Raw genomic sequence first — 27,948 nt, 5'->3', positions numbered from 1 at the left:
TACGGTCATTTTGAGCCCTTAACCACCGCGCTGACACCCCGAGAAGTTATGCTTTTAACCGTAAACTCGATGAACCGGGAGTTCACCCGGCCGCTGCTCGCAGCACCGCTTGTCCAGTTGACAGCGGGGGCAGAGAATATTTCTACCCCGGAATTCCATTCAAATGCCCGCGTCAGTCAGCCTTTTCCGTAGAAATACATCGCTCCGTTATATATCTAACGTTACATGTTTTAAGGCTGATCTGTGCATGAGGATTGGTGCTGCATTTTGACATAATTCTTATCGCATTTCCCCGTTGTGTTGTGCTCAGTGTGCGAATTAAATCACGGTGTGCGGGGGAGCCCAGGGATTAAAGCAACAAAAAAAAAATCTCCTGACGGAAAAAACAAATCTGGCCAAATCGGGGCCGGTGGCTTTCCGTGCGCAAAGCGCGCGTGCGATGTTCCGTTCTACGTTCTAATGCTTTGACTTTTCTTTCGAAAAATGTGAATACATTTCCGCGTTGTCGAAAATCAATGACACATCGCTAGTCAACTAACACGGCTTGTTTTATGAGCCTGCTAACAATGTAAAGTAGTGTTGTAGTTATTTAGGTAGCAGTCCAATCCATTACGTTGCAGTATTTTGGCTTGACTAGCAAGTTTGTGTTGTGATTCTCAACAACGTTGAAACGTAGTTTCACCCTTTTCCATATTTTTGAATAATAAATGTGTGGACTGACGATGTAGCGCAGCCTAACTTATTCTAATAATTATTTAACATAGTTTTATTGTGATAATTATTCCCCCCTCCTCCCAGACTTACAAGGTCACATTATTATTGGATTGGTTGTTTGCGTGCTGGGTGAAGTTAGCTAAACATTTAACCTGCTAGCAAGAGAAACATCATGTCACTCTCCAAAGGTCTAAAGAGGAAAGTTGACGGTGGAAACAGGGCATTTAGGAATGGACAGTGAACTATGCGTTCATCCTACCTGGTTTCATCAATGCAAAGCCGTTGTGAGACTCACATTTTCCGTGCTCACAATGAATGTTCCCTTCCACCTATACATGCGAGTCGTCCTTTTCGTCAATGAATGTGATAAAGTCGCACTGACTAGAGGAATCGATTGGTGCATAAAAACCTTGAGAACTGCCGGATTAAAGTGACGTCCATAATAATAATAAATAATAATACATTAGACTTATAGCACTTTTCTAGACACTCAAAGACGTCCATATCACCAGATAGCCAACAAATAGTGACCGATGGGAGATGCCAGTTTTCTCATTAAGTGAGATTTAATAGCCTAATATTATTTTTTCTATTTTTAATGAATGGCTCATTGTAATTATTATCCCTGGTAATGTAGCGTGTTTGCTCTGTCGTTTCAGGAGCATATAGGCTAAGCGGATTCAGCGTCAATGTTTTTCATAAAATTAAACTGCATTTGCTTTGTTACTGTTCACATGTGTGGTGCAGTCACATTCACATAGCCTATAAGTAAACATTAAGTTTGAATTATTTACTGAGCTGGCGTTACTTTTTTCAAACCACACACCGCATGTCGGCTATTTCAGCAGCACGCACCATGTCCACCTACTTATCACTATGAGGGGTTCAGCGTCAGTGCACCCCGCTCTGTTACCTTCGCATAGTTGTAGCCAATAAAGGCCTATATGTAGGCTATATAGGCTATTATATATCATTTATATACCTAATACCAACATCAAAATAGATTGTATGCCTCTACAAATCATATTACACCAGGTAAAATCCGTCACAACTTGGAATAAATCCATTGCAATTTGGAATATTTTAGAGCTCCCCCAAAATGTCACAAACCATGTTTCCAGGGGAGCTCATGTCACCACTAGGGGAGCTGTAGCTCCCCGAGCTCCCCCTTATTTCGCACCCTGGTTGTGCTGCCGTTCAGTAGTCCAGCGCTTCATCATCCCCCTTCACCCCTTTCCATCCCTGGCGTCATTTTATCAATGAACGTGGTATTATACATATTTACATATTACATATTTGTTGTTATTTATGGAAGTGTCCGGTTGCTGGAGGAACCAGGACGCCGGCTACACTGCACAGTTTAGCCCGAAATATATAGAGAGAGTGCTGTACCGCGCCAGCTGGTGCAACTCCCGTTGACGGCACACAATGATGCTACAGTTCGTAAAGCAGACAAGTGAAGGCAGTGGTTTTAAGGGTTCAAAAACATGACTTTATTATGTGTAGAACAACATGTGTGCAGAACAAAATCCAATAGAAATGATTCAAACATGCAGACAATCAGGCAGTAGCCGTCTCCTGAACATAACAATGACGCTATAGTGAGTTAAAGTAGTAGCCATCTCCTTACGATAGCCCACAGTAGTTTCTTTCTCTTTTCAGCATTCCTCTTTCGAGTATCCTTCCTTCTGTCTTCGCTCTTCTGTCTTCTCTCTTTTCTCTCCAAAAAACCACGGTTAATAATATACCACATGCCGAGGGAAAGGCATAGGATAGCTGCAAGCATAGGATAGCTCCATGTTGCTGTTGTTATGTCTCGTGAAAATATACGTCACCACCATTGCGCGCTGTTATGACGCGTAACCCCGCCTACTATCGTCTACTCCTCCTACTAGCTCCGGGTCTGTGTGTATAATGGAAAACCAGAACAGATCAAAAGTGACCCGACCTGAACCCGAACTGATTCGAACTGCACTAATGCGGGACCCAGATGGAAAAGCACCATAATGGCGCTTTTCCACTACCGTACCGTACCGTGTGAGGCCGGTTTGTTTTGCTTTCTCCACTGCCAACCGAGCCGTACCGAGCTGTACCTTCCCAGGCCGATTTTGGCTACCCTTCGAAAGGGGTCGCGAAAGGTACTATCCGTGCCAGGCTGTGTGTGACGTAGGCAGGTCAAACCTGTTTTGATGATTTATGGGAAATGTATGGGATTTAAACTGTAAAGCCATGATATATTTTGGTAGTTAACAATAGCATTTGCATGAATTAAAAATATATAAATCTCAAACTCAAACGACAGTTTATATCCTTAAAATAATTATTGATTTCACGCTACGCCTGTTTTCTTCCCGTTTGCCGGGTCAGTTGCCCATTTTCAATACAGAATACAATACAACAGAATACAATACAACGGTTGGAATAATAATAATTCATGAACTAATTTACTTAATTCATTCGCAGTAAGAAATGCACTCTGGAGATGCTTTAATGAGACCTGCTGCATGTGCCTCAAAGATGATATTTTACAAACGGTCTGACCTGGTGAACTCCCCATCTTGGACCCTTGAAGCTTCTCCAAAACAACTTGTTGACCACCTCTTTTACTTTGGTTGAGCTAACCCATAGTCACCAAATCCATGGACACATCCGTAACAGCATCCACGCACATTCAAAATGTATCTGTCCAGCTCGTCTCTCTCTTCCTGGAGACTCCTTTATTGTTAACCTTTTGGCCTGCCTGTCACTGGCCAGATGCTTATGCTTAAATTATTGTTATTGCTGTCTGATCCCCCCGGACACTGAACAATCCAATTTAGCCTTGCACTACTGCTAGTTGCACATCCCTGGTCAATGTGATCACTCTTTAACCTTTGCACTACTGATGTTTACAGTACTACCGGCACATGCTGTATATTGCACATTGCACATACCTCTTTGATATAGCCTCTTTTATACATCGGTACATTACATACTGTACATAAGCTACCATAACTGTACATAGCTCATAACTGTATATACCTCTAAACTACCGTAACTACATGCCTTACTGTACCTATCACTAGCATTGTCATGTTTTTATATCATGTTTTTTTAATATCATGTTCTATATCACTGCACTTCTGGTTAGATGCAATGACCATAAAGTTGAATCTAATCTAATCTAATCTATTGATTTAGTACTTGTATTGTGCCTTACTTCATTGTGTATTGTTGTTATGTTTACGTATGTTATTATTACTGCACTGTTGAGAGGAAGCTTCAATGTAAGCATTTCATTATAGTTTATAACCTGTGTGCAAATGACCAATAGACTTGACTTAACTCAAGTGCAAACTTATCCATTTCAAACATAACCTTATTAATCAACAGGTTTATATCAAACTTAAGTTTTCTAGACAAATAAATCCCTTAGTTCTATCACACTCTCTAAACACCATACAACCACTAGATTTGGTCATTTTGCTGCAGCTCATGTTGCCCTGTTGTTATCCCCCTTTCCCCCAGCACAAAACAGTAATATAATATATTCATGTAAATGTAATAATGTAAACAATTCCTGTAGTTTGCTCACACGGCTGCGCACAAACATCTACTTTCAGTCTCTTGTGCCTTTATTCATGCCTCATAAAATAACCTTTGTCATAGTTTATCCACGAAATGTCTGACAATCCAAACTTGCTATTGAACACAAGTAGCAAGCTAGACAGTGTTTTTAGTCAGAATGATTACTAGACATGTTGATTTCAGTTTATTGTAGACAAGACATTGGCGAAGACACTCTGACTATAGAAATCGGCTTGTTGGATTTTGATTTCGGAGCTGGCCATTGAGGTCAAGGTAAAGCAAACATTTTTCACCCCTTAATCCTAACTCAATCAAAATCCAACAACCAGGGTGACAATAAAACCGGAGGCGTTGGCTCTTATTGATAGAGATAGTTTGAAAAACCAATAGAAAGTGTGGTCGAGGACTTTTCAGTTCAATAAGGGGAGTGACATATTTTATCTGGACACTGCTTATAAAACGGGCCTAGAATTCTAACAGCGGTGGTCTTGACTGGCGCGGTCGCAACATTGCGTATTAAACCGTATTTTTAGACCAAAATAACCACTGTTAGTAATCGATTGACTAAGTTCGTTTGGCAGTTATTTTTTTTAATCAAATTGCTGGTTATAAATATGTTGGTTATTATTTAGCTTCGTCTTTTCATTTGCTTGCTGCGCAAAACACGGCCGTTTATGCTTGTCAACAGTTTTCTGCAGTAAGTGTAAATGTACACAATTTTGTATTATGTTAGATATTTTGAACAGTTTAAAAAGTCCAGAAACGGCTATTTTGCTTGACAGCGGAACTCTCAACTCGTCCCCATTGGGATGGTGTCGCTGCCAGAGCGTTTGACCTGCCTGTCAAACTGAGTTTCCACTGTAATGATGATGTCATCATGAGGCACTAAAGGCTGCAGATGTTATGTGACGAGAGGGGGAGAGGGGTTGGGCTGGGCTGGGTCTCAATTCTGTACCATAGCATCCCCTCCTTGTCTCCTCTCCTCCACATGCATTGACATGAAACACGCAGGACAGATTGAAACAAATGACTTATGGGCAGGAATTCCTCCACATTACTTTTATCCATCAGGTGTGTTCATATCGGTGCAGGTGAAGGGGAGGAGACACAAAGAGAAAGCCTCTATTGGAGATAGACTATTGAGCCATGGTCATCATTATGACTCAACGCAATAGATTTTGCCCAAGGTGATCCTTAAACCACTCGTTTGAGACGATTCAGTGCCAAACTAAACCGCCAAAGTTTGTGTCAGACGATACATAGCAGTGTTGCCTAGTGAGAATTCTACACAAGAGAATGATCATATCAACAACCGAAAGTTACATAATATGACTCATTTCTAGTTGATGTGTGCACATATCTACTATACAGGTGCTGACAATGAATTAGTGAATTTAACAACCTTATGTTATCTGAAACAAGCAACAAGTATACTGCTGTTTAGCACTATGCAGCTTCAAGATTAGCCTGTTTTTTTGTGCAACTTTACAATATCAACCACAGTTTAAAATGGGATTAGTTAAAAGTTATGAATAGAACATAGAAACACTAGAGAGCATCTATGAAGAAGGAACACCGTACCGTGGTATACACAAGCATTAATGTTTATTACTACTGTAACATTAGATCAGTCTCACGCAGTCACAACTCTCTTTCTCTCTCTCTCTCTCTCTCTCTCTCTCATTAACGGTTTGGTCACTAGGAGCACCAACTGGCAAAGATGGCGCGATAAAATAAGTATTTTTCAAAATGGAGAGATTTAAAACTAGAAACACAAGCTCTCCACAGTCCACACCCATTCAACATCCTCAGTCATTTCCAGTCTTCTTTTTTCCTCTCCTCTCCTCTTCTTTTCTTTTTTTTTAATCCTTCCTCCTCCTCTCCTTTGGCTCTGTCCACTGTCCCCGTCCTGTCTCGAGGTAACTGTCTCTAGGTAACGGTCACTAGGTGATGTAGATACGATGGAAGTCGTTGGCTCCGAACGCAGCGTTGCACTTGGGGCACTTCCTCTGTCGCGTATCGTAGCGCGTTTTCAGACACTCGTAGCAGAACACGTGGAAGCACTTGGTGAGCACTGTCTCCTTGTCACGCGTATTACAGCACGGGCAGCGCAGCTTCGCCTGAGAGGAGGAAGAGAGGGTAAATGTGTAGGTTGAGGACAGAACACAAAATTGGTTAAGACAGCTGGACTAAGCTCATGAGGAATTTATGTAAGTGATATTCTTCGAGAAATCAATAGGCTATATCATTCATTTTAAAGTCCCTGTACTCTGAATCCATTCTTTCCCGAATGTGATCAAATTGTCCTGCAGTGCACTGCACATACGCTGACTGTATTCTGTATTCATGAAACAAGCAAGCCCATTTGGAGTATATGGCGCCAGACAAGACCCTCTCCCTCACCTTGTACTGGTTGATCTCCTCCTGCAAGATCTCATCTGCATCAGTGTACACTTCCACCTTCTTCTGTTTCTCCAGCTTCCTCCTCAGCCGGGACAGGTCCTCCTGCAGGGAACACAGGGAGTCAGTGTCAAACGTTTAGATTGTTCTAGACTCACTGACTCAAGCACCACTATGTGCCACTTAGTATGAGGCAGACAGTTACCAAATGTGCCAAGGTTGTCAAGATAAGTACCCCTGTGACCACATAGAACAGTTCAAAGAGCACTTCAAAGGGTTCAAATATGTGTGGCTGTTGTGAGTGTGTGTGTGTGTGTGTGTGTGTGTGTGTGTATTATAGAATGGATTGTTCGAGGTGTGTGTACAGCAGTACATTTACATTTTTACATTTTTGGCATTTAGCAGACGCCTTATTCCAAAGCGACTTACAATCAATACATTTGAATACTAAGCATGTGAATCAGCAGTCCACTATTCGTTGCAGGAAGAGTACTCTAGCTCGGGCCCGGGGCCACTGATAGAAGGAAAAACCTTCTCCCTATTATCGCCTTCTACTAAAACTACCTCCACAGTACCTGTGCTCGTTTGAGGTTGCTGAGCTCCCTCTCTCGGGCGGTGCGGTTCTCGGAGACGGACACCTGGATCTCTCGGAGCTTGGCCTGGGTGTGTTCCAGCTGCACCTTCAGGTCCTCTGCCAGTTGGGCAGCCTCCACTGCCTGGAGGGCAAGAGTAATAACACAGTGTTGCTCATGTGCCGTGATATAATAGTAGTGTTTCTTATTAGTTTTTTTGGTTTTGAGGCATTTCCTCACTTTCATCAAAAAAGGCTTCTTCTTCGAGGCTCTCTCCATAAATGGAAAAATGCCGTTATTTATTCTGGCACGTTTAATACAACAAACACTATAATAACTCCCGCACGTTTCGACATGGCCTTGGTCAGGGAGTATGACATAACATACTGAAGGTCACGCCGAAAAGCGTCAAGAGTTTAATAGTGTTTGTTGTATTAAACATGGCAGAATAAATAAAGGCATTTTACATTTACGAAGAGTCTGAAGACTCATCTTTGTTGATGAAGACCTCGGGATGGAATTCGATAGTAGTAGTTTTGTAGAACTAGTAGAGGCCGGTCATGGCTACCCTACCTTCCTCTTGTTGAGTTCTAGTGCCTGCGTACGGACTCCCAGCTCTTTCTCCAGAGCAGCCAATGTGTTCTGCAGGATGCCCTCCTTCTCCTCCAGCTTCTGGACAACCAATAGCTGGGCATCCACCTGGGACGGACAGGGACCAATCAGAACTTGTGTTCATGTGTGTGATACCATTCCTCATTCCATCTCAGGCTTTACAATGAGCCCTTCCACCGATTTATACCTCCACCGAACAACACATAGAGATGCCATGAGTTCACTCCCTCCTCTCACCGCCCCCCTCAGTCTCACCTGGGTCTTGAAGGTGAGCACCTGGTCGGCCAGCTCCTCCTTCTCTTCCCTCAGGAGCTTGTAGATCTGGTTGGACTTGATGCGTTCGCTCATTAGTTTGAAGTTGGCGTCGTCCTTCTCCCGGAGCTGCTGCATCAGACGGCTGTTCTGCTCCTGCATGTCCTCGAATGCTTGGCCCGTCACGTCCATCTCACTCAGCAACGCCTCCTCCTCCTGAGCAGAAGGGGGGAGGGGAGGGGGGGGGGGACGGGGGGCATGGATAGATGGATAGATATATTGAGTATTGATTGAGTTAATACAATGTTATTGAATGTTTGTTTTTTAAATTTTATTTTAAGAGGAGTTAGGTCTGAAGATGTTTTCATTCATCCATCATTTATCCAGGTTCACACAACATCTATAAAAAGATGTGCAAGCTATATTTGGTTCCTACACTTCAGTGAAGTAGCTCTGACTAAGGGCTATGTTGACCTGTTTAGAGCTAGCTCTGATTCAGTGGATGCTGGTGGAGGTAGAAATCGGACAATCGGACTGATTGCAATGCATGGCATGCCTCCACCAGCCTCCTCTGCCCTGATTAAGAGCCATGTTTACCTGTTTAGTAGCGGTGAGCTTCTTCTGTAAGTGGTCGATGGTCTCCTCAGCCACCCTGATCTTCCTCAGAGCGTCTTCATCAGCCAGCTTCTTGCTCTCCTTCCTCTCCCTCTCCTCAAGCTCTCGGACACGCAAACGTAACTCTTCCACCTGGGGGGGCAGAGGAGATGGCAATGAACATGTTAATCACAACTGAGGAGATACACAGACATGTAAGGTGGTTTGTGCGTAGGCTTTAGTTCAGCTGGCTAACTGAAACCTGTGGATTGCAGGGGACTGTGGTTTGAACACAGCTGGTCACATACAGTAGACGGCATTTGAGTTTGAAGTGAGGTAAATACCAGTACAATTCAGGGAAGGATGGTGGAGGTAGAAATCAAAGGACAATCAGTCCATCCCACAATTTCTACCTCCACCAGCCTCCACTGGTATAATCACCTGGTAACAATGGCGACATTTAAAAAAAAAAAAAAAAAAATCAAGAGATAACAACTAGAGTAGACAAACCTCAGCCTTAGACTTGCGTTCGGCAGCCATAAGCTGGACCTTGTCCCGCTGTTCTTTAGGAGCAGACTTGTACATGTCCAGCAGTAACTTCATCTCCTTCTGGGACTCCTGGGCTTTTCTGAGGAGGAAGAGGAGGAGGAGGAGGAGTTAAGGGAGAGTATCCTAGCAAACACAATCATTTTGATTCAGATTCTTTATTAGATTGTTGTTTAAAACATGAGATTTTTTTCTCTTTAGGGAGATTTTCAAATTTGGAACGAATACGACTGTTACATGTTACATTGTTACATTACATATAATGTGTTGGGCAAGGAGTTCTTCCTGATCAGGTTACAGTGTCAGGAAAAACACTTACTTCAGTTCGGCCCTCAGCATCTTCAGCGTGTCCGAGTCCTTCCTCTTCAACTCCTCACTGCGCTGTCTCTCCCTTTCTCTCTCCCTCTCTCGTTCCCTCTCTACTTCCCGCTCCCTCTCCCGGGCACGGTGTCTCTCCAGCTCCCTCCTCCTCTCCTCCTCCTCCTCCTGGTCGTCATCCTCCTCTTTCTTCACATCCAGGTTTCCCTCGCTCACGGGATCCTCCAGCAGCAGAACACTGGTGTCTCCACTCTGGCCACGCAACTGACAGGAAGAGAGGAACAGAGAGAACTGGGGTTTCGATAAATCAATCACTTAAATTATCAAATTATTTCACAACCAAACATGGTCAATCGAATCCAACACATGTATCTGGATCACCTTCAGAATATTGATCAAACTACTACCTAGGAAGTATGCGTGTGTTGATAATGTTTGTTGGTCCCACCAGGGATGGAATTACAGGGGAATGTGTAGGAACAGTTCCAAAGTCAAATGTAGAAATGTGTTTTGAGCAGTGCACCATGCTTCTATAACGGTGAGTTGAAGTTCCCCAGAGTGAACATTTGTTCTAATTCCACCCCTGCTTCTCCCATTAGCTGGTTCCACAGTGGGGACCACACGATGCACCTACTTTGTTGATCTCCATCTGGGTCTCTCTGAGCTTGCGTTTGTAGCGCTGCACGTCGCCCTTCAGCTGGTGGTTGTGGTTCTGGAGACTACTGATGAGGTGACGCATCTCTCTGTTGATCGGCCCTGGGGAAACGATACACGTTTAAAATGTTATTTAATTGATCCTTGACTTAACTTGAGTAAGTCACATTGAGATTTGCATCTCTTTTTCCAATGAGTACCGGTCAAGAAGGGCATCATACAAGAAGTTATACGTACATACGTAAGAGATACAGCACAGAATACAGCGTATCAATGGACAGATTAGGTAGAAACAGTGCAAAGTATGTAAAAGAAGTGAGAGGGGAACGGATGATGGCGAAGGTAATAAGGAGCGATGTGTTCGGTTAGACTCAGTGACATCGGCGGTTCTACACTGATACACTGGGTCTCTCTTCATTCAGTTAGGTTAATAACATAAAGATTTACCATTGTATCGGATATCTAGTTTAGTTTAGCTGTGCTCAGCATTGAAAGTGAAAGAGCAAAGGCACTGAATTTAGATGCGTTTGTAAAAACGCTTTGCTGGCCAACACAACAACCGCCGGCTTAAGTTCATCTGAAGACCTTAGATGAGGTGATGGTGTGTGGGACTGAGGGGCATTGGACAGTGTAAATATTATAATTCCAAACTAATTGTGGGTGTATGGATGGGTGGGGTGTGGAGCTAAGGGGTGTAGGATAGTTTCATGTAATGATTGTGTAAATATTGTAATTCCAACCTAATTGTTGGTGGGTTAGTGGATGTGGCTAAGTGGTGTAGGATATTACATGTGTAATGATTGTGTATTATAATTCAAAACTATTCCAAACTGTGGGGGTGTGTGTGTGTTTGTGTGTGTGTGTGTGTGTGTGTCTGTGTGTGTGTGTGTGTGTGTGTGTGTGTGTGTGTGTGCGCGTGCGTGCGAAAGGGTTGGCTAAAGGGTATAGGATGGAATGTGTAATATGTGTGGATTGGGTGGATATTTAGTGGTTGTTAATGGATAATCGTGCAATACATTTCTTGCTGTGAAATGATGGCCTAGTTGTGGTTCTTGTGTGTTAGAAACATTTTCTTTGTTGCTTTATTGAATATGTGTTTTATTGAGTATGAGTGGAACTGAGGGGAAATCAGCCAGCTCGATCTGATCGTACATAGCCTCTACATTAGCCTCTATTGATGTAAACCAGCTCCTTATCTTCTTGTGATTTTATGCATCTATGCTTTTTCCAAAATGTGTTTCTTTTTCCTTTCTTAAACACCAGGGGAGCCTCCCCTCCTAAATTTCGTTGTTTGGTACCTGTACTGTAACAATGACAAATAAAGTCTATCTATCTAATAATAAATAAAATCTTACCCAGATTAAAACTATTTTAATAACTTTAATTAACTTTAATTACTGGGCCTTGGCGACTACCAGAAAAGCTAACTAGTCGAAGTGAAGACAATACACTAGCTGGCCATTTTGACGCATGGCTATGACGTTGCATCAGCATACACCTTCACAGAATCACTATGAGTAAAGCTTCTCGTGGTAATGCCATATCGCTGAGTCTGCCGTTAAACTTGTCAGAGTCTGGCGCCATGACAACCAGACTTGTGTGAACTCCAGAATGAATGACAACAACAGGATACGTACTGTCAAAATTTCTTGTTACAGCAAATGCAAGAATGACTAAGAAATGCATCATCATTCTTTGATGTCGCACGTCAAAGTCGGTGCGAAACCTTATACAGGAAGCCTGGCCTCACTCCCAGACCCACCCCTCTCCCCAACGCATGTGTGTAGACCTGAGAGGGTTGGCTAGGTACAGGCAATATGGCTGGCCACATTGTCAGAAGGCAAGGTGGAGCCTTAACCAAGTCCAAAATTATACTATTTAATCTTTTGAGTTCTACAGTAAGTCTAAGGGTTGGGGGCTTGAGGCCAAAATGCAACTCAGCATTAGAGACAAGGCTCTAGACTGGAGCAGTGATGTGGAGGCTGGTGGAGGTAGAAATCAGAGGACATGCTCATTGTAATGCATGGAATGGAATAAGGAATGCTATTTTAAATACCATATTATGTTTGATACCGTTCCTCAGTCCATTCCCTGCATTACTATGAGCCCTTCTACCTCCACCAGCCTCCATTGATGTGGAGATAGATTAGGTAAACTGAAAGACGGGAGTCTAGTTACCTGCTTGTTCATTGGCGGCCAGGTTCTGTTCGAACTCTATACGGAGCATCTCGTACTCTTTCCTGACTTGCGCCAGCGTGTCCTCCAGCTGGATGACATCCGTACGAAGCTTCTTTTGCTGGGACAGCTCGTCACTCTGAAACACACGACAGACACGCATCGATACATAGAACAGTCATTTGCTCCGTTTATTTACTATGATTCACCTAGCTAAATAAAGGTTACATAAATAAGAGAGATAGTGCTGACCTTGAACTAAATGCCCATGTTTTTTCAATTTGACTGCACTTAGATAGGGTTGGGTGAATGATCCCTACTTATCAGTGCCCTGTATACGGTACTCCCAGGTGAATGTTCAAGAAGTGTTTTCTGAGGTAAGGGTGGATGAGGTCATCCATTTCACCTTCAGGCTGGTAACGATGGCCAGAAAGATAGAAACTACTCTGTAACTACTGTATAAATTTGCTACAAGTTTGAGTCATGGAATGTTGAATGCCAGCTTGAAGTTGTTAACCACAGACAGACATCATATCTGCTGATGATGTCAAACTGTGGAACAGTGAAATTACAGCTCTGACACTTCCACTGCTCTAGTCACGGCTGTCCGTTGTATCAACAATAAGCCTGGGAAAGACACACTGCAGCAGAACTCTGTGGGTGACTGTTTGAGACGGCCTGTTTCTGTTTAACTGGAGGTGGTTTTCAAAACACTAGGCCTTGTCGGCATGGCAACGGGGTTGGTGTTGTTGACTGCAGAAACGTTTAAGTACCCAGGGGGCCCCCTCACCCGGCTGCCAGGGGTATCTCTCTAACCACATACATTCCTATCGTAGTCATAAGTGCCGTCTTGCTTGCTAGTGTGTGTGTATACTGTACATACAACAAGTGCTGTCACGTGTATAGAAGTGCTGTCATGTGCATATGATATCATTACTGTTGTGTGTGCTTGGGTGTGTGTATATTATCCTAACCGGCATGTGTTATGTCAGAGGTGTGTATAAGTGTGTGTGTGTGTGTGTGTCATAAGTGCTATCATCTTTGTATATCATTACTGTCTTGTGTGTGTGTGTGTGTGTGTGCGTGTGTGTGTGTGTGTTATCCTAATCTCGTTCTCTGTCTGAGGTGTGTGTGTGTGTGTGTGTGTGTGTGTGTTTTCCTAAACTCCATGTTCTCTGACTGAGGGGTGTGTGTGTGTGTGTGTGTGTGTGTGTGTGTATGTATTATCCTAACCTCCATGTGTTCTATCTGTCTGAGGTGAGCATTCTTGGCGGTGAGCAACAGAGCTCTGGCCTCGTCCAGTTGAGTCTTCACCCCCAGGGACTCGTTGTACAGCAGAGAGAACTGAGACTGGAGACACTTGTACTCTGGAGTCTCCTTCACCACCTCCTCAGGGATGTTACGCAGGTCAATCTGGAAGGGGGGGTGGGGAAGTTGTTGATTGAACACCTTATCAATGACACACATTTTTTGTTGTCGAGTATATAGACGTACAATTGATAATAAAAACATAATACGCTACGAACGTCTGTACAGTACGTCACAAGCTGCAGCATGTAAACATGACTGGAGACAGACGTCACCTTTATGTTTGCTAGCGAAAGTAAATCTGAGCGGTTGCCAACCAACGGTAAATAGTAAACAATTACAACGATGACTTATAACCCTATTTTTTTTTTTTTAAAGACGCATGTCTCCAGTTGTGTTTATATTGTAAAACATAGGGACGTAGGGACTTGTAGCGTACTGGTGTGTGTTTATGTTTCCTGCCTTCAGGGAGACTGCAGCCAGGGTTGCCAGATGGGGCGGGTTTTTATTTTATTTTACAAACATCATTGGCAACAGACATACAGTTTAGGGGGCAGGAGATGGGCACCTGCCCAATAGTAATTAGCAGTTTTCTGACAATATAGGTTTTGGGATTTAGCGGTTGTGATTAGGCTGGAAATTGTCAATCCTATCTGGCAACCCTGATTGCAGCTGTACCTTGAGTTTCTCGCTCTCCCTGACGGCCTCCTGCAGCTCCTGCTGCAGCTTCTCCAGGTCGGCCATGCGGTTGTTAGCCAGCTCCTGGTTCTGCTCCAGCTCTGCGTTTAAACTCTCAAACTACAGAGAGACACACACACACACACAACGACATGGCTTGAAACAGAAGGCCGCTTTCCCCCTGGCACAGATTACCTCCTGGACTAGGGAACACTTTCAATGAACGTTTTCTCCAATGAGAGAGCTTCTTCACTACAGGACTTAAGTCTTGAGACCTTAATCAAGGTCTGAGAAACCAGAATAGAATAAAAAAGTCACTGAATAATAAAACAGTAAGTATGCTTCAAACAAAATGAGTTTTCCTTCAGCAGTCCCCACCTTCTGTATGTTCAGGGTGATCTGTCCCCCTGGTAGCCCGCCTGAACCAGCAGTGGTGTAGTAGCCCGAGTTCAACTGGACGAAGAAGACGCAAGGAGAGGTTAGGAAGAAACACAGGGGACAAATACAACACAGCTGCACCAGGATAGTGGTGGCCAAGTGGATTATGAGTTGGACTGGTGACCAGAAGGTCATGAGTTCAAACCCCACCTGGGAACACCACCGCTAGTGTGCCCTTGAGTAAAGCACTTAGCCCTAAGTAACGCCAGGGAGACTGTCCCTGTAATCTCTAATTGTAAGTCGCTTTGGAGAAAAGCGTCTGCAAAATGGTTCAAAAGTAAATTTAAAGTCATTGTAATTTAGATGCTTAGGGTAATATATGTATAGGCATTGAGTAAACAATGGCACATCATTACTTCACATGTAAATAAGACATAGATCAACACACACACACAGCTGCCAACTACTGATACGCTCCAGTGGTTCAGCCTTATCTCTGACCAGCGGTGTGCAACAGAGAAAGACATCAGTGATTAGACATGTTTAGTACAAACAGAACTATAATGAATAGAACACAGGGTTCCCACACATTCTGAAACATCAAATTCAAGCACCCTTCAAGCACCTTTCAAGACTCAATTCCCTCAAATTCAAGGACCCAACACGGCATAGTTTGAGACAGATCTAGATGAGAATTTATATAATAGGAATTATCCGCTCACAGACAACAATTAAAAAGAGAGAGAGAGAGAGAGAGAGAGAGAGAGAGAGAGAGAGAGAGAGAGAGAGAGAGAGGGAATTCAAGCACTCTCAATGACCCATGTCTATTTTCTAAAACTTTTAAGACCTTAATTTCTTTTTCTCAAATTCACAAACTTTCAAGGATTTCAAGGACCCGTGGGAGCCCTGTATAATGGATAGAACAAGCAATCTCTCTTTTTGCGGATGACGTCCTGGTATATCTAACACAGCCCACACAGACAATCCCAAAATTGATGGGTTTATTAAAGGAATATGGGACACTTTCAGGTTACAAACTAAATATTCAGAAGACCCAGGTACTAACACTTAACTATGACCCACCCAACGATATTAGAGGGAAATATAACCTGAAATGGGATGCAGATTCAATCAAATACCTAGGTGTTAACCTGCCAAAAGATGTCTCAAAATTATCTGATCTTAATTATGGCCCTTTGAATGTAAAACTAAAATCAGATGTACTACGGTGGAGTCTCATTCCCTTCTTGAGTTTGAGCTCTAGGGTGGAGTCTGTTAAGATGAACATCCTACCAAGGTTACTGTATTTATTCCAGACTCTTCCAGTGGAGATACCTGCTAAGCAATTTATAGAATGGGACAAATTAATATCTAGATATTTATGGCAAGGGAAAAAACCCAGAATCAGATACAAAACTCTACAGTTAAGAAAAGAAAACGGGGGATTTGGCCTTCCTTGTTTACGAGAATACTATTGCGCAGCTCAATTAAGGCCTGTAGTGTGTTGGTGTACTCCATCATACTCTGCAAGATGGAAGGAAATTGAGAGTGCAATGACAGAAGGGGTTCAAATAGCAGCGATAGTTGCAGATAGTGAATTAATAAACAACATGACAAATAAAAATAATCCCTGGATTAACGTGGCTTTGAAGATTTGGCAGGAGACAGTAAAACTGTGTGGTATAAAGGACTCACTTAAAATGCTAAGATGGTGTGCATATGACACAGACTTCCCTCCAAACAAAACAGATGCTAGATTTAAAGTCTGGGTTGGAAAAGGCCTTTCGAACTATTTAACTTTTGTCCACAAGGGGGCATTCCATAGCTTTGAATCGCTACAGAGAAAACATGGTTTGGAACAAAATGATTTCTATAGGTATCTCCAGGTCCGACACCATTTCAATCAGAATTTAGGGGGAGTATCAGAAGAGGGGGTAACAGGAATTATGGAAGTATTTACATCAGCAAGCAAATCATTGATATGCAACAAGGTGGTATCTAGACTATACAATGGCTTCCGCCAGATCAATCTCAAAACAGTCAATACAATATATATTAAAGAGAAATGGGAGAAAGAGGGTAATTTTACTATTTCTGGGGAGGATTGGGACAGATTATGTAAACTACAAAGGGAAACGACATGCTCAAATACGTGGCGAGAATTTAGTTGGAAAAACCTTACAAGGTTTTTTATCACCCCCCTACAAAAACGACATCAGGGGACGGGTGTAGCGTGTTGGAGATCCTGTGGACTGAATGAAGCCAATCACTACCATGTATTCTGGGAATGCCCAAATCTAGTCCCATTTTGGCGGGAGATACACAATAATCTGGAAGCTATTTTTGAAATTAACATCCCCTTCAAATGTGACACCTTATACCTGGGAAACATCTCATTCGAAAATTGGGACAATAACGACAGAAAATTGATATTGATACTTCTGGTAGCAAGTAAAAAGGCTATCACAAGAAAATGGTTAAAGCCAGACGTACCCACAGTGGATGAATGGATAGATATAATTCATGATATATATGTAATGGAAAAGATGTCATACTCCCTTAGAATTCAGGTAGAAAAATTCTATCGGATCTGGACGAAATGGACTGGATATGTTAAACCTGTAAGGTCAGATTTCTGTTGAATTGTTAAAAGAACATGAGAGGGTGATGTAATTGTGTTTATTTTCTTGAATCATTTTCTATTCTAATCTATCATATGTAAGAGAAAAGCTCCCAAAGTTCACTCGCTATTGTTTTTCTTTTTTCTTTGTTTGTTTTTGTTTTCGTTTTGTCTTGTCTTTACTTTACTTAATAGAAAAAAAGAAAAAAAGACTTTGGTCATAGGAACTGAGTTGATTGTGATATGTTGAATGTAATGACGATTGTTGTAACCAATGACCATTGACAATAAAAAGAAAATTTCAAAAAAAAAAAAAGAACAAGCAATCTCTGAATGCATTCTCTTTGACCAGCTGCCGTCTTCATAGCACCGTTTGGACAAAGAGGTTTTGCAGTTTAGCTTAACAACCAACTCAACATGTACAATGTGTTTGTAGTATGCCACTTGGCAAACGTGGCCGACTACATGTCTGGTCTGCAGCCCACCTATAAGCTCATTCTAGGAGATCTATTTCTACGTTGGCCCCCCCCTACCTGTTCTAGGGCCTCGGCTAGGTGCTTGTTGAGTTTCTGTTCTCTCTTGCGCAGCTTCTCGATGTCCCACTGCAGGTCCTCCACGGCTGTCTCCATCTCTGACACCTTGGTCTCCGAGCTTGTCACCTTGTCCACCAGCTCGTTGTACTGAGGAGAAGAAGAGGAATTCATGGAAACATGAATTAGGAAATTAATTAATAAATGAGATCAAAACCGTCAGTTATGAACTAGCAGAGGTTCTCCTATAGGGAATGGATGAACACCTGCCATAAGACTTTCCTGCTAAAGGATAGTATTCAAGCCTGAATACAATTCACCTACTCATACAGAAAGACACAGACACAAGTGCACACACACCCAACCACCCATGCAGACATGTTTGCAACACACACCTCCATAGACATCTTGTGGTGCCGTCCCTGCAGTGAAGAGGCCAGGTCCTGCAGCCGTCCATTCTCCTCCTGGAGAGTCCTGTTCAGTCGGAGCATCTCCTCCTGGGTGACTTCATCAGACACTGACACAGAACGCACAGGGTTAACTCACTACTTCACACACGTGCGCGAGCACGCACGCACACACACACTGACACACACGCGCGCGCACACGCACACACACTCACACACACACACACACACACACACACACACACACACCACACTGACACAGTGTTTCCCATACATAGACGAGACTGTGGCGGGCCTCAAACAGTAATTTGTCATGCCATATTCTCATAACAAACCGCATTTTCCAGCGATGCTCACGCTGTTGTGGAAAGTGTTCAAGCAGGTTCGCGGAAAGGCCAGAGCTACAGCGTTTTGCCCTAGCACACCATGCATTCATCCACAGTAGAGTACAGGAGGCTTCAAAGGGACTTGTTCTGCATCTACACATAACATGATGCCCCCAACAACAACAACAACTCAAAAGCAACTTCAAAAGTCACCATGATTCACATCAGCTTGTTGTTGAAGCGAGCTTACAGTGTTTCCTCTATATGCATTTATTGGTGGCGGGCCGCCACGAATGAATTTCCTCCGCCACTAATTGATTCAGTCCACTAAGTGCACGATTTCTCCCCCCCCAAAAATAAAAAATAAATAAAAATATCCACCTCTGAACATTTTAGCTGATTAAAATATATCTGATCTTAGATCAGCGCTATAATGGATGTTGACTAAAAGTGCACCTAAATCCACGCCCATCTCTCTCTAACCGCTGATCCAAAATCAGATTAATGACATTAAACATTCAGTTGACGACGTGACACAAGGGCTACTCCTGATTGGTCTAAATGTGAACCATCTAAAAGATACAAAGCTGATCTAGCTAGCTAGGTGCACAAATAAGATATCACGTTAAATAACTTCGAAAAAATTAAACGAAAACAGCGACAGATGGATGGATTTTTCAAGAAAAAAGATGTCCCAGACACTTCAAACATTGCTGAAGCAAGCAGTGGCTATGAGCGATCCGAAACTGCATGGCTGGCAGGAGCAAAGGAGCTAGTTGGTGGATCAGCTAACAACGTTTATGGCGGCGAGTTCATCGAGGCTGTTCGCACCTGCACCAAATATGTCCCAATTTGTGCACTCGAAACAGCCTCTCAGAGGACTTAACGGGTTTGGGTGTCGTATTGCAGGATTTAAGTTTCTGTCTATATTTCGGGACGAGGAGCAGCATGGCATGGTCGGACCTTCCCAGCGGTGGTCTCGGGAACGAACGGTAAGCCTCGTTGATAGTAACGTAGCAGTGGTCTAGTATGTTAGCTCCTCTGCTGGGGCATGACACCTGTTGTTTGTAATTGGGAAGTTCGGTGTGCAGGTTGGTGTGATTAAAATCGCCGAGCACAATAACTGCTGCGTCGGGATTAGAGTTTTCCACAGAGGAGATGTAGGTAATACTTGGGACATTGCAATTTCAATTGCGTTCAAAGTAAAACACACACACACACACACACACACACACACACGCAAATATTGACAGTAGAGCTTGGCTTGATAGTGTATATCCCCACTGTGCTGGGTCGCCTCCACACCTGGCACCACAGGGGCCCGTTAATAAGACTGCTGTCTGTGGATTAGTTTGAAAAAAATTTGTCCAATACAACGTTGTAGTTGTTTAGTACAAATGGGTCTATAGCAGCTAGGTAACATTAGTCCTGTATCAGAGTTGTGTTGTTGGGTCTTGTACAGTTGCTCAAAATGCAGATAAGAGAAAGTATAGGCTAATATCAAACAACAATCCTAGAGATGACTAACTCAAACGTACGCATAACTAAATAAAAGCAGGCCAACTAACGACAGCTACACGCCCTCAACTGGGAACATAAAGGATAAATGAATTTTGCAATCGAACGTGTCCTACAGCGACAGCTGGTCGTGCAAATCAGGTTCTGGGAAGATTTTTATTTTATTTTTTTGCCATCCTCCCTCTAGTTTTGGTTGAAATACGCGCGCGGACAGGGCTCTCCGCCACTAATGTAAAAATTCCTGGAGGAAACACTGGCTTAGCTCCACTTTCAGTCACAGTACACGATATACAGTACACATCCATGGGCACAGAATATGCGCCATCACTTCCACTGTATCTGAATTCCAGATAACAGTATAGATCAACGACAATAGAATCGGGCGTTGTTGTGTGTTTTCATTCATGTTATTTACCGGCAGACTGGATCTGGGAGCAGAGGCTGTCGATGCGGGAGTGCAGCCTGTCGAACACACAAACCATGCAGGCTGCGGCCTCCTTGCTGAACTGCATCCGGCCATGCAGCTGCAGGCTCAGCTCCTCCTCGTTGCTGTGGTCCAGCGTGGACAGGAAGGCCTGGACGGTCTCACTGACGGGGGGCGGGGGCGGCGGGGGGGCGTCTGAGGAACAGAGGAGAGATACAGGCAGAGTGAGAGGAGAGGAAGGCCTGGGCAGTCGCGCTGACCAACACCGCCGGACAGGGGAGCCCATGTAGAGCGTTTTCCTAGACACAGATGGAGATTCTGGACTGGACGCGGTTTTTCGCCCTTTACTAGGCTTTACGTGGGTACAGTGAACTAGCCCACAGAGTACATATTAGAAGAGTATAAATGCTTCCATCGTACGCCTTTCATCTCAAGTTAATACCAAATAAACACATACAGAGTGAAGTGCATTCGGGGTGTCATACACTTTACACATCAATTACCATTGGTAACCATGCCAACAGGGTTACATGATCTAACGCGATGGATCAGAGGCTGCTAACTCAATCACATGAAGGCTTTGAGTAGACATGACCTGTACCTGTTTTTGTGTTCTGCTGTGGTTCTACAGGGATCTTCTCCCCCTCCTCAGGAGGCCGTGGCTGCTGCTGCTCCTCAGTGTCCGGTGCTGGGAGAGGGGGTGGAGGTAGGGCCGGGGCTGGGGGTGGGGGGATCATCAGACCATCCTCATCCATGGGGTTGGGGGTGGAGGCAGGGACAGGGACTGATGGGGCTGCTGGTACCCTGTCAGGGTCAATACGCCCCCGCAGGACATGGACGTTCTCCTCCAGCTGTGAGAGTTGAGAGAGAGAGAGAGAGATAGAGAGAGAGAGAGAAAGAGAGAGAGAGAGAGAGAGAGAGAGAGAGAGAGAGAGAGAGAGAGAGAGAGAGAGAGAGAGAGAGAGAGAGAGAGAGGGTTACCTTGTTCAGGAAAAGCTTATAGTACAAACGTCACAGTGAGTGAATCTGAAGCATGGACCTCAAGCACATTACTGTGACGCACCTTGAGCCTCATTGCATACAGGAAAGTTGTCTTATAAATAAAGTTATCATCATTCAACATGTACATACCTGGGACCAGTATCTGTTGACGATGAGCAGTGTGGTGTCGTCGGTGGCTTGTCTCTTCTCCAGCTTCTCGATTTTCTCTCTGAGCTCATCCTCCATGGTCTGCCGCTGCTCCAGTCGCTCAGACAGCTTCTTGTTCTTGAACTGGATCACCTTCATGTCCATCTCCTCCTGCACATACGCACATATAAACAGACACTATCAGCTACGACATGTGCATTGCCTGACTGGTCTCGCTGAGAGGCCTTTAGCTAAGGAGTGCTGTATATGTCGGTTAAGGAAGAGCAACCACCAACCTCAGTTGTGTGGCAATATAAATATCTTGTATCTTGTAAGGGAGACAATAGACAACAGTACAAAAACCAACTAAGTGGATAATACTGTATACATAATGACAGTTAGCTATTGCCACAACTCGATTCATTTATTGTACTTTCTCTGTCATTGATTGACAGCAAGCCCAGCATATGGACCAGACCAACTGAAGAGTATATACTAAGTGTATACAATATACAGTAATGTTACAGTAACAGACTAACTAACCATAGAGGAGATTCCCCCTCTGCGTCAATGAGGGTGGTGGTCTAACTCACCGTAGAGGCGACTCCCCCTATGCGTATGGGCTCAATGAGGGTGGTCGTGGGCTTCTCCTCCTTCTTACTCTTCTTCTCTGGTGGGCCTGGGGGGCTGTCCCCGCCAGAGGCACGCTTCCCTCCCCCGGTACCAGACATCATGGCTCCTGCGAAAGAGAAGACAGAAAAACAACTGATAAATTAGGACTGTCAGCCCAATTCATTAATTTGATCTTTATTTGTCAGCCAACTAACTATAGACTCTATACTGATGTCTGATGTGATGACAGACAGGAGGCCTAGCAAGACTTTCAACATTAGAATTCAAAGTGGGATGCAAAAGACTGCTGTTCCCTTGACAACAAAACCTGCTGGCAGTGTTGTGCTGTCTAAGAGATGTCACTAGCCAGCTAGCTGACATTGCAGGCAGACATATGCCACCAAATTGAGAGATTGCATGAAATGTAAGCTTATCATTAGAGAGGCGACCATTACTAAGCTTTGGTGGCCAACTTAGAAACAGTCAATGATGATTATTGACCACATTTGGCGGACAAATTCTGACTTTTAGGTCCAATTCAATGAAGGCCCTTAGCTCAGGAGCGCTCATGCTAACTGGAAACACTGATAGCAAATTAGCCACTGTGCAATTAAGTGCATTGGCTAATTTAGTAATCTACTAGCTAATCTCCTCCCATATACTTTAGATACATCGTTAATGTGTTCATATAGAACATGTAAATATCAATGTGTGTTTAACTCCCCTATGCTCGGAGATCACAAACCTTCACCGGCAGCGAACGGAGAATTCTGAGCATCTAGCAGGAAATGACGTGTGTCCGAGCATCCGCTTGGACTGCCCGTGCCATGTCTCTCTCCGTCCACGTGGCGGCGCTAGAGACATCGTTTATGTCTCTCTCCGTCCACGTGGCGGCGCTAGAGACATCGTTTATGTACCTCTCCGTCCACGTGGCGGCGCTAGAGACATCGTTTAATGTACCTCTCCGTCCACGTGGCGGCGCTAGAGACATCGTTTATGTACCTCTCCGTCCACGTGGCGGCGCTAGAGACATCGTTTAATGTCAGATCTGGGAGGGGGGACATGTCCAGAATGTAAACAATCCAATTGCTATTAGCTAGCTAGCATCATCACCCCTGGAAATACTTGAAATGACAGAACCTGTAGTTGTCCTCTAGTTCGCTACTATTATCAGTCCGATGTCCAACACTTGCTTTTATCAATTAATTCGTCTCGTAGTTTGATTGCATTTGGTAAGTAGCTTTTTCGACAAGAACAAGATTTGGGGCAAAGGCCCCAGCAGCAAAGCTAGGAGAGGAAATGACAGCACCTATATGACAGATACGGCTAGGTGAAATTGCCTTCCTGTCAAATGCAGAATTGTTGCTGTGCATCTAGAAATTCATTACTATTTTAAATTCACCATGCTATAAATGTGCATATCAAGTGATTTATGACATTGTCAATGTTTCTGATCTAACAGTTAGATATGAGTGTGGTCCCAAAACTGCTCTAACTGGACCAGAATGAGTGTTGATCACACAACGTATGGATGTCAGTGGAGGTAGAAATCGGAGGACGGGTTCATTGTAGTGCTTGGAACGGAATGAGGAATTGTGATCAAACCCATTCCTGATGCCATTCCGTGCATTACAATCAACCTGTCCTCTGATTCCTATCTCCACCAGCCTCCACTGATGTGTCCCTATCTATCTTCCCCGTGGTTTAGGTTGCCACCATGACCAGAGACATAGTGATTGGAGACGAGTTGCCTGACTGGGTGGGAGCCAAGGAGTTCTACCAGAAATATGACCCCAAGGAGGTGATCGGCAGGTGAGTTGCAGCACAGAGTCAGCTCATGGTAAACACAACATGTAATAGTCTATTGGAGTATATTGTTTTAATATTGTACGAATTCAAAATGCAAATCATTTCTATGCGTGGGGTTCTTGGCAGGGAAGCTTAACTTGATTTGAAGTCACGTAGGGGGTGACTTCAAATCACACACTCAAATTGCCCAAATTTGACTTCAAATGACGTATTGACTTCAAATTTGAAGTCACGTAGGGGGTGACTTCAAATCAACACACTCAAATTGCCCAACTCAACTCATACCTCTATAATACAAGTTATGTGGGAGCATTTAAATGTTTGAGCCTGTGTTTGACTGTACAAAATATACTGTACAACAATTCTCTCTCTCTCTCTCTCTCTCTCTCTCTCTCTCTCTCTCTCTCTCTCTCTCTCTCTCTCTCTCTCTTCTTGCAGAGGTGTGAGCAGTGTAGTGCGCAGATGTGTGCACAAGCTCACTGGCCAGGAGCTGGCAGTGAAAGTCATTGAGATCACAGCTGAGAAGATGACAGCCCAGCAGCTGGAGGAGGTGAAGTCCTCCACCCTGAAGGAGATCCAGGTGCTCAAGTTGGTCAAGGGACATTCCTCCATCAGTGAGTTGAGGCTCTGCAGTAGATGGGCCTACTGTTCACTTTCCATAACACACACTATGTAATACATTACATCTTTATCGTTGGTCTGTTTTTTGTTTTGTTTTGTTTTTTTCCAACTGAAATATTCCTCTTATTTGTCACAGTACCTGAGACACTGGTTTTAGTCTGACTCCACCTCACATTGTATTAGGGGAGGCTGGTGGAAGCAGAAATCGGAGGACGGCTCTTTGTAATGCATGGATTGGAGTATTCCTTTCCACGCATTACAATGAGCGTCCTCAGATGTCTACCTCCACCAGTCTCCTCTGGTCTTGGAAGAGAATTGGAAGGACATTGTGGTATTGTACATATGCTAATGATATATTATTTCCCCCCCCCCCATCTTTTTCCAAGTCACTCTCATTGATTCCTATGAGTCCACCACCTTCATATTTCTGGTGTTTGACCTGTAAGTATGAATCCACATATACAAGACAGATATACAGATATATTATAGCCTAAATACATTATTACATTTTATTTATTTGGTCATTTGCCAGCATGCGGAGAGGAGAGCTGTTTGACTACCTCACAGAGAAGGTTACTCTGAGTGAGAAGGAAACTAGGTGAGTGTCTACAGTGCCTTCAATCAGTCTAAGAGTCAAACCAGAATACACATGTAGAAGTCATGAAGTCATGTAGAAGTGAAAAGGTTACATTATTTAAACTTTTCTGTTTTAACTGGTAAATGTGCATATTTAGAATAAAGATATCGGAATATATCTGTCCAACCTTGACTTCACTGTCCCCAAATAACAAGTTCCTTCTTCACACCCCTGACTCTGTCTTTCTCAGGTGTATCATGCGAGCTCTTCTGGAGGCGGTCCAGTACCTCCACTCCCTCGACATCATCCACCGGGACCTGAAACCTGAGAACGTTCTCCTGGACGACCAGGGACACATCAAACTCTCTGACTTTGGCTTCTCTGTCCAGCTGCAGCCAGGGGAGAACCTCAGAGGTGGGAGAGGGAGTTTTACACAATAGCCAGCTGTTGCCAGCTGTTCTGGTTTAAAATGTTGTTTGTATTTTATAGACTTCAGACTATGTGTGTGCATATCTCAAGTCGTGCTACTTTGCCCTATGTTTCTCCTATTGGTTAGAGCTCTGTGGGACCCCAGGATATCTGGCACCCGAGATCCTGAAATGCTCCATGGATGAGATGCACATGGGATACGGCAGAGAAGTTGACCTGTAAGTCCACAAATAATAATTGAGTGTCATGTATCATCACCCTTCTATAAACGTCATACTATATGCAACGTTTTAAATGTCTCACCTGACTGATTATGTTTTGTGTGTGTGTGTGTGTGTGTGTGTGTGTGTGTGTTTGTGTGTGTTAGCTGGGCGTGTGGGGTGATCCTGTTCACCCTATTGGCCGGGTCCCCTCCCTTCTGGCACCGTAAGCAGCTGCTGATGCTAAGGATGATCATGGAGGGCCGCTACCAGTTTAGCTCCCCAGAGTGGGATGACAGGTCCGACACCGTCAAAGACCTGGTGAGAAACATCCTCTAATAATAATAATAATAACTTCGATTTCTATAGCGCCTTTCAAAAACCCAAGGACGCTTTACAATTCTAAAGGGGAATGGTCAGACAGACAAAACAGAAAATAAACAAAGCAAAACAGAAACAGTGACTAGGGGCCAAAGGCCTTGGTGAACAGATGGGTTTTAAGGGCTGATTTGAAGGAGTCCAGGGTGGGGGCGTTGCGGATCACTATGGGGAGGGAGTTCCAGAGGGTAGGTGCAGCCACGCTGAAGGCTCTGTCCCCAAAGGTCCGTAGGTTGGTGCGGGGTTGGACAGCAGGCCCATGTCTGCGGACCGCAGGTTCCGGGAAGGGGTATGTTGGGAGAGGAGGTCAGTTAGGTACTGGGGGGCGCAGGCGTGGAGGGATTTGTAGGTGAGGAGGAGGATTTTGTATGTGATGCGGGACTTGACCGGGAGCCAGTAGAGGTGAATGAGGGTGGGGGTGATGTGCTCTAGGCTAACTAAGGTTCCTACCTGTGTCTCAGTGGTTGATTGTATTATTTCAAGTTGTACGGCAATGCGATCCAATGAGATGCTAACAATGAAATATTGTTTTGATTGTAGCCAATTGTTCAATAATTTTTCCACTAAAAAAGAGAACTAAAGCGAGGGATAGAACCCTTCATGAATAACAGAGGCAGCAGACTGCCCCCCAGCCTTATAGAAGCATGCCAGGCTCATCAGCTAATGGCACACTAAGCTAAACAACGGGGCTATTATGAACGTGTAACCTTCATACGACGGCAGCTCTTCATACGTATGACTCACAACACCATCACATTCTCTCTCTCTCTCTCTCTCTCTCTCTCTCTCTCTCTCTCTCTCTCTCTCTCTCTCTCTCTCTCTCTCTCTCTCAGATCTCCAGGCTTCTGGTGGTAGACCCAACTCTCCGCCTCTCAGCTGAACAAGCCTTGGCCCATTCCTTCTTCAGACAGTACCAAAGGGACGATGTCCGTCGCTTCAGTCCCAGGAAGACATTCAGGGTAAGACTCACCATAGACTGTGTCATGTGGCTCTGGTGGTTGAAATGTCTTTGATTGGATGTACCCATAATACAGGTCTGTGTCTGTGTCTCTCTCTCTCTGCCTCCCTCCCTGCCTCCCCTCCCGCAGGTCCTGATCCTGAGCGTGCTAGCCTGTATCCGTATGTACTGTCGCTACCGTCGAGCCAGGCCCCTGACAAGGGAGGTCCTAGCCAGAGACCCCTACTCCCTAAAGGGGGTCCGCAAGCTCATCGACAGCTGTGCCTTCAGGATCTACGGCCACTGGGTCAAGAAGGGAGAACAGCAGAACCGCGCCGCCCTCTTCCAGAACACCGCTAAGATCGTGCTTCTGGGCCTAGAGGATTTTGATACTTAAAAATGTGATCATGTTTGTGATCTCACTGCATTCTGATTCCACGAAATTGAACAGGTGTTACAGTTTTGTTTTGTTTTCCTTATGAATGTAGGTGTCGTTACATTTTCTTTTTTTATGTTGGGGATTTGAGATGTTTGCTAGCCTTAATACGCACAAAGGCTCATCATCGTTATTTTTATATATGTCCTGATGGATGTGAGTCTGTGTTGTGATGTTCAATGTCTGGGCCAAGAGAAGAGAAACTGATGTGACCAAGCCACTTCAATG

The 27,948-nt window shown here is 44.1% G+C and overlaps 2 protein-coding genes across 4 annotated transcripts in view; one reads left to right on the top strand and one right to left on the bottom strand.

Moving 5' to 3' along the window:
- Nucleotides 1-5,890: 5,890 nt before the first annotated feature.
- On the bottom strand, nucleotides 5,891-22,455 carry rnf40 (ring finger protein 40; the record flags this gene model as incomplete). Of its 3 annotated transcripts, none has more annotated exons than XM_080541424.1 (19): nucleotides 5,891-6,401; nucleotides 6,685-6,786; nucleotides 7,257-7,397; nucleotides 7,827-7,952; nucleotides 8,121-8,333; nucleotides 8,715-8,864; nucleotides 9,222-9,339; nucleotides 9,577-9,866; nucleotides 10,210-10,331; nucleotides 12,408-12,543; nucleotides 13,638-13,817; nucleotides 14,391-14,510; nucleotides 14,769-14,843; nucleotides 17,922-18,068; nucleotides 18,314-18,435; nucleotides 20,585-20,788; nucleotides 21,195-21,444; nucleotides 21,725-21,892; nucleotides 22,315-22,455. In XM_080541424.1, the coding sequence occupies 19 exons, from the start codon at nucleotides 22,453-22,455 to the stop codon at nucleotides 6,225-6,227; spliced, it is 2,982 nt and encodes a 993-aa protein (XP_080397550.1). In that variant the 3' UTR covers nucleotides 5,891-6,224. The 3 variants fall into 3 exon arrangements, with proteins under 3 accessions (XP_080397550.1, XP_080397551.1, XP_080397552.1); XM_080541425.1 differs by having other exon boundaries at nucleotides 8,121-8,330; XM_080541426.1 differs by having other exon boundaries at nucleotides 9,577-9,839.
- A 960-nt stretch (nucleotides 22,456-23,415) lies between these two features.
- phkg2 (phosphorylase kinase, gamma 2 (testis)) overlaps nucleotides 23,416-27,948 on the top strand; it is a 5,140-nt gene continuing 607 nt past the window's right edge. The window contains exons 1-10 of the mRNA XM_080541432.1: nucleotides 23,416-23,565; nucleotides 24,042-24,145; nucleotides 24,581-24,756; nucleotides 25,150-25,204; nucleotides 25,296-25,361; nucleotides 25,591-25,754; nucleotides 25,897-25,987; nucleotides 26,137-26,290; nucleotides 27,181-27,306; nucleotides 27,436-27,948. The exon at nucleotides 27,436-27,948 is cut by the window's right edge and continues 607 nt beyond it. Coding sequence (XP_080397558.1) covers nucleotides 24,051-24,145; nucleotides 24,581-24,756; nucleotides 25,150-25,204; nucleotides 25,296-25,361; nucleotides 25,591-25,754; nucleotides 25,897-25,987; nucleotides 26,137-26,290; nucleotides 27,181-27,306; nucleotides 27,436-27,681 — 1,173 coding nt within the window. The 5' untranslated portion in view covers nucleotides 23,416-23,565; nucleotides 24,042-24,050 and the 3' untranslated portion in view covers nucleotides 27,682-27,948. The remainder of the gene's footprint in view (nucleotides 23,566-24,041; nucleotides 24,146-24,580; nucleotides 24,757-25,149; nucleotides 25,205-25,295; nucleotides 25,362-25,590; nucleotides 25,755-25,896; nucleotides 25,988-26,136; nucleotides 26,291-27,180; nucleotides 27,307-27,435) is intronic.

Source organism: Nansenia antarctica (assembly GCF_963989245.1).
Source record: "Nansenia antarctica genome assembly, chromosome: 11".
Classification (NCBI taxonomy): Eukaryota; Metazoa; Chordata; class Actinopteri; order Argentiniformes; family Microstomatidae; genus Nansenia; species Nansenia antarctica.
Note: the sequence above shows the minus strand (reverse complement) of the source record. Positions and strands in the feature narration are given on the sequence as shown.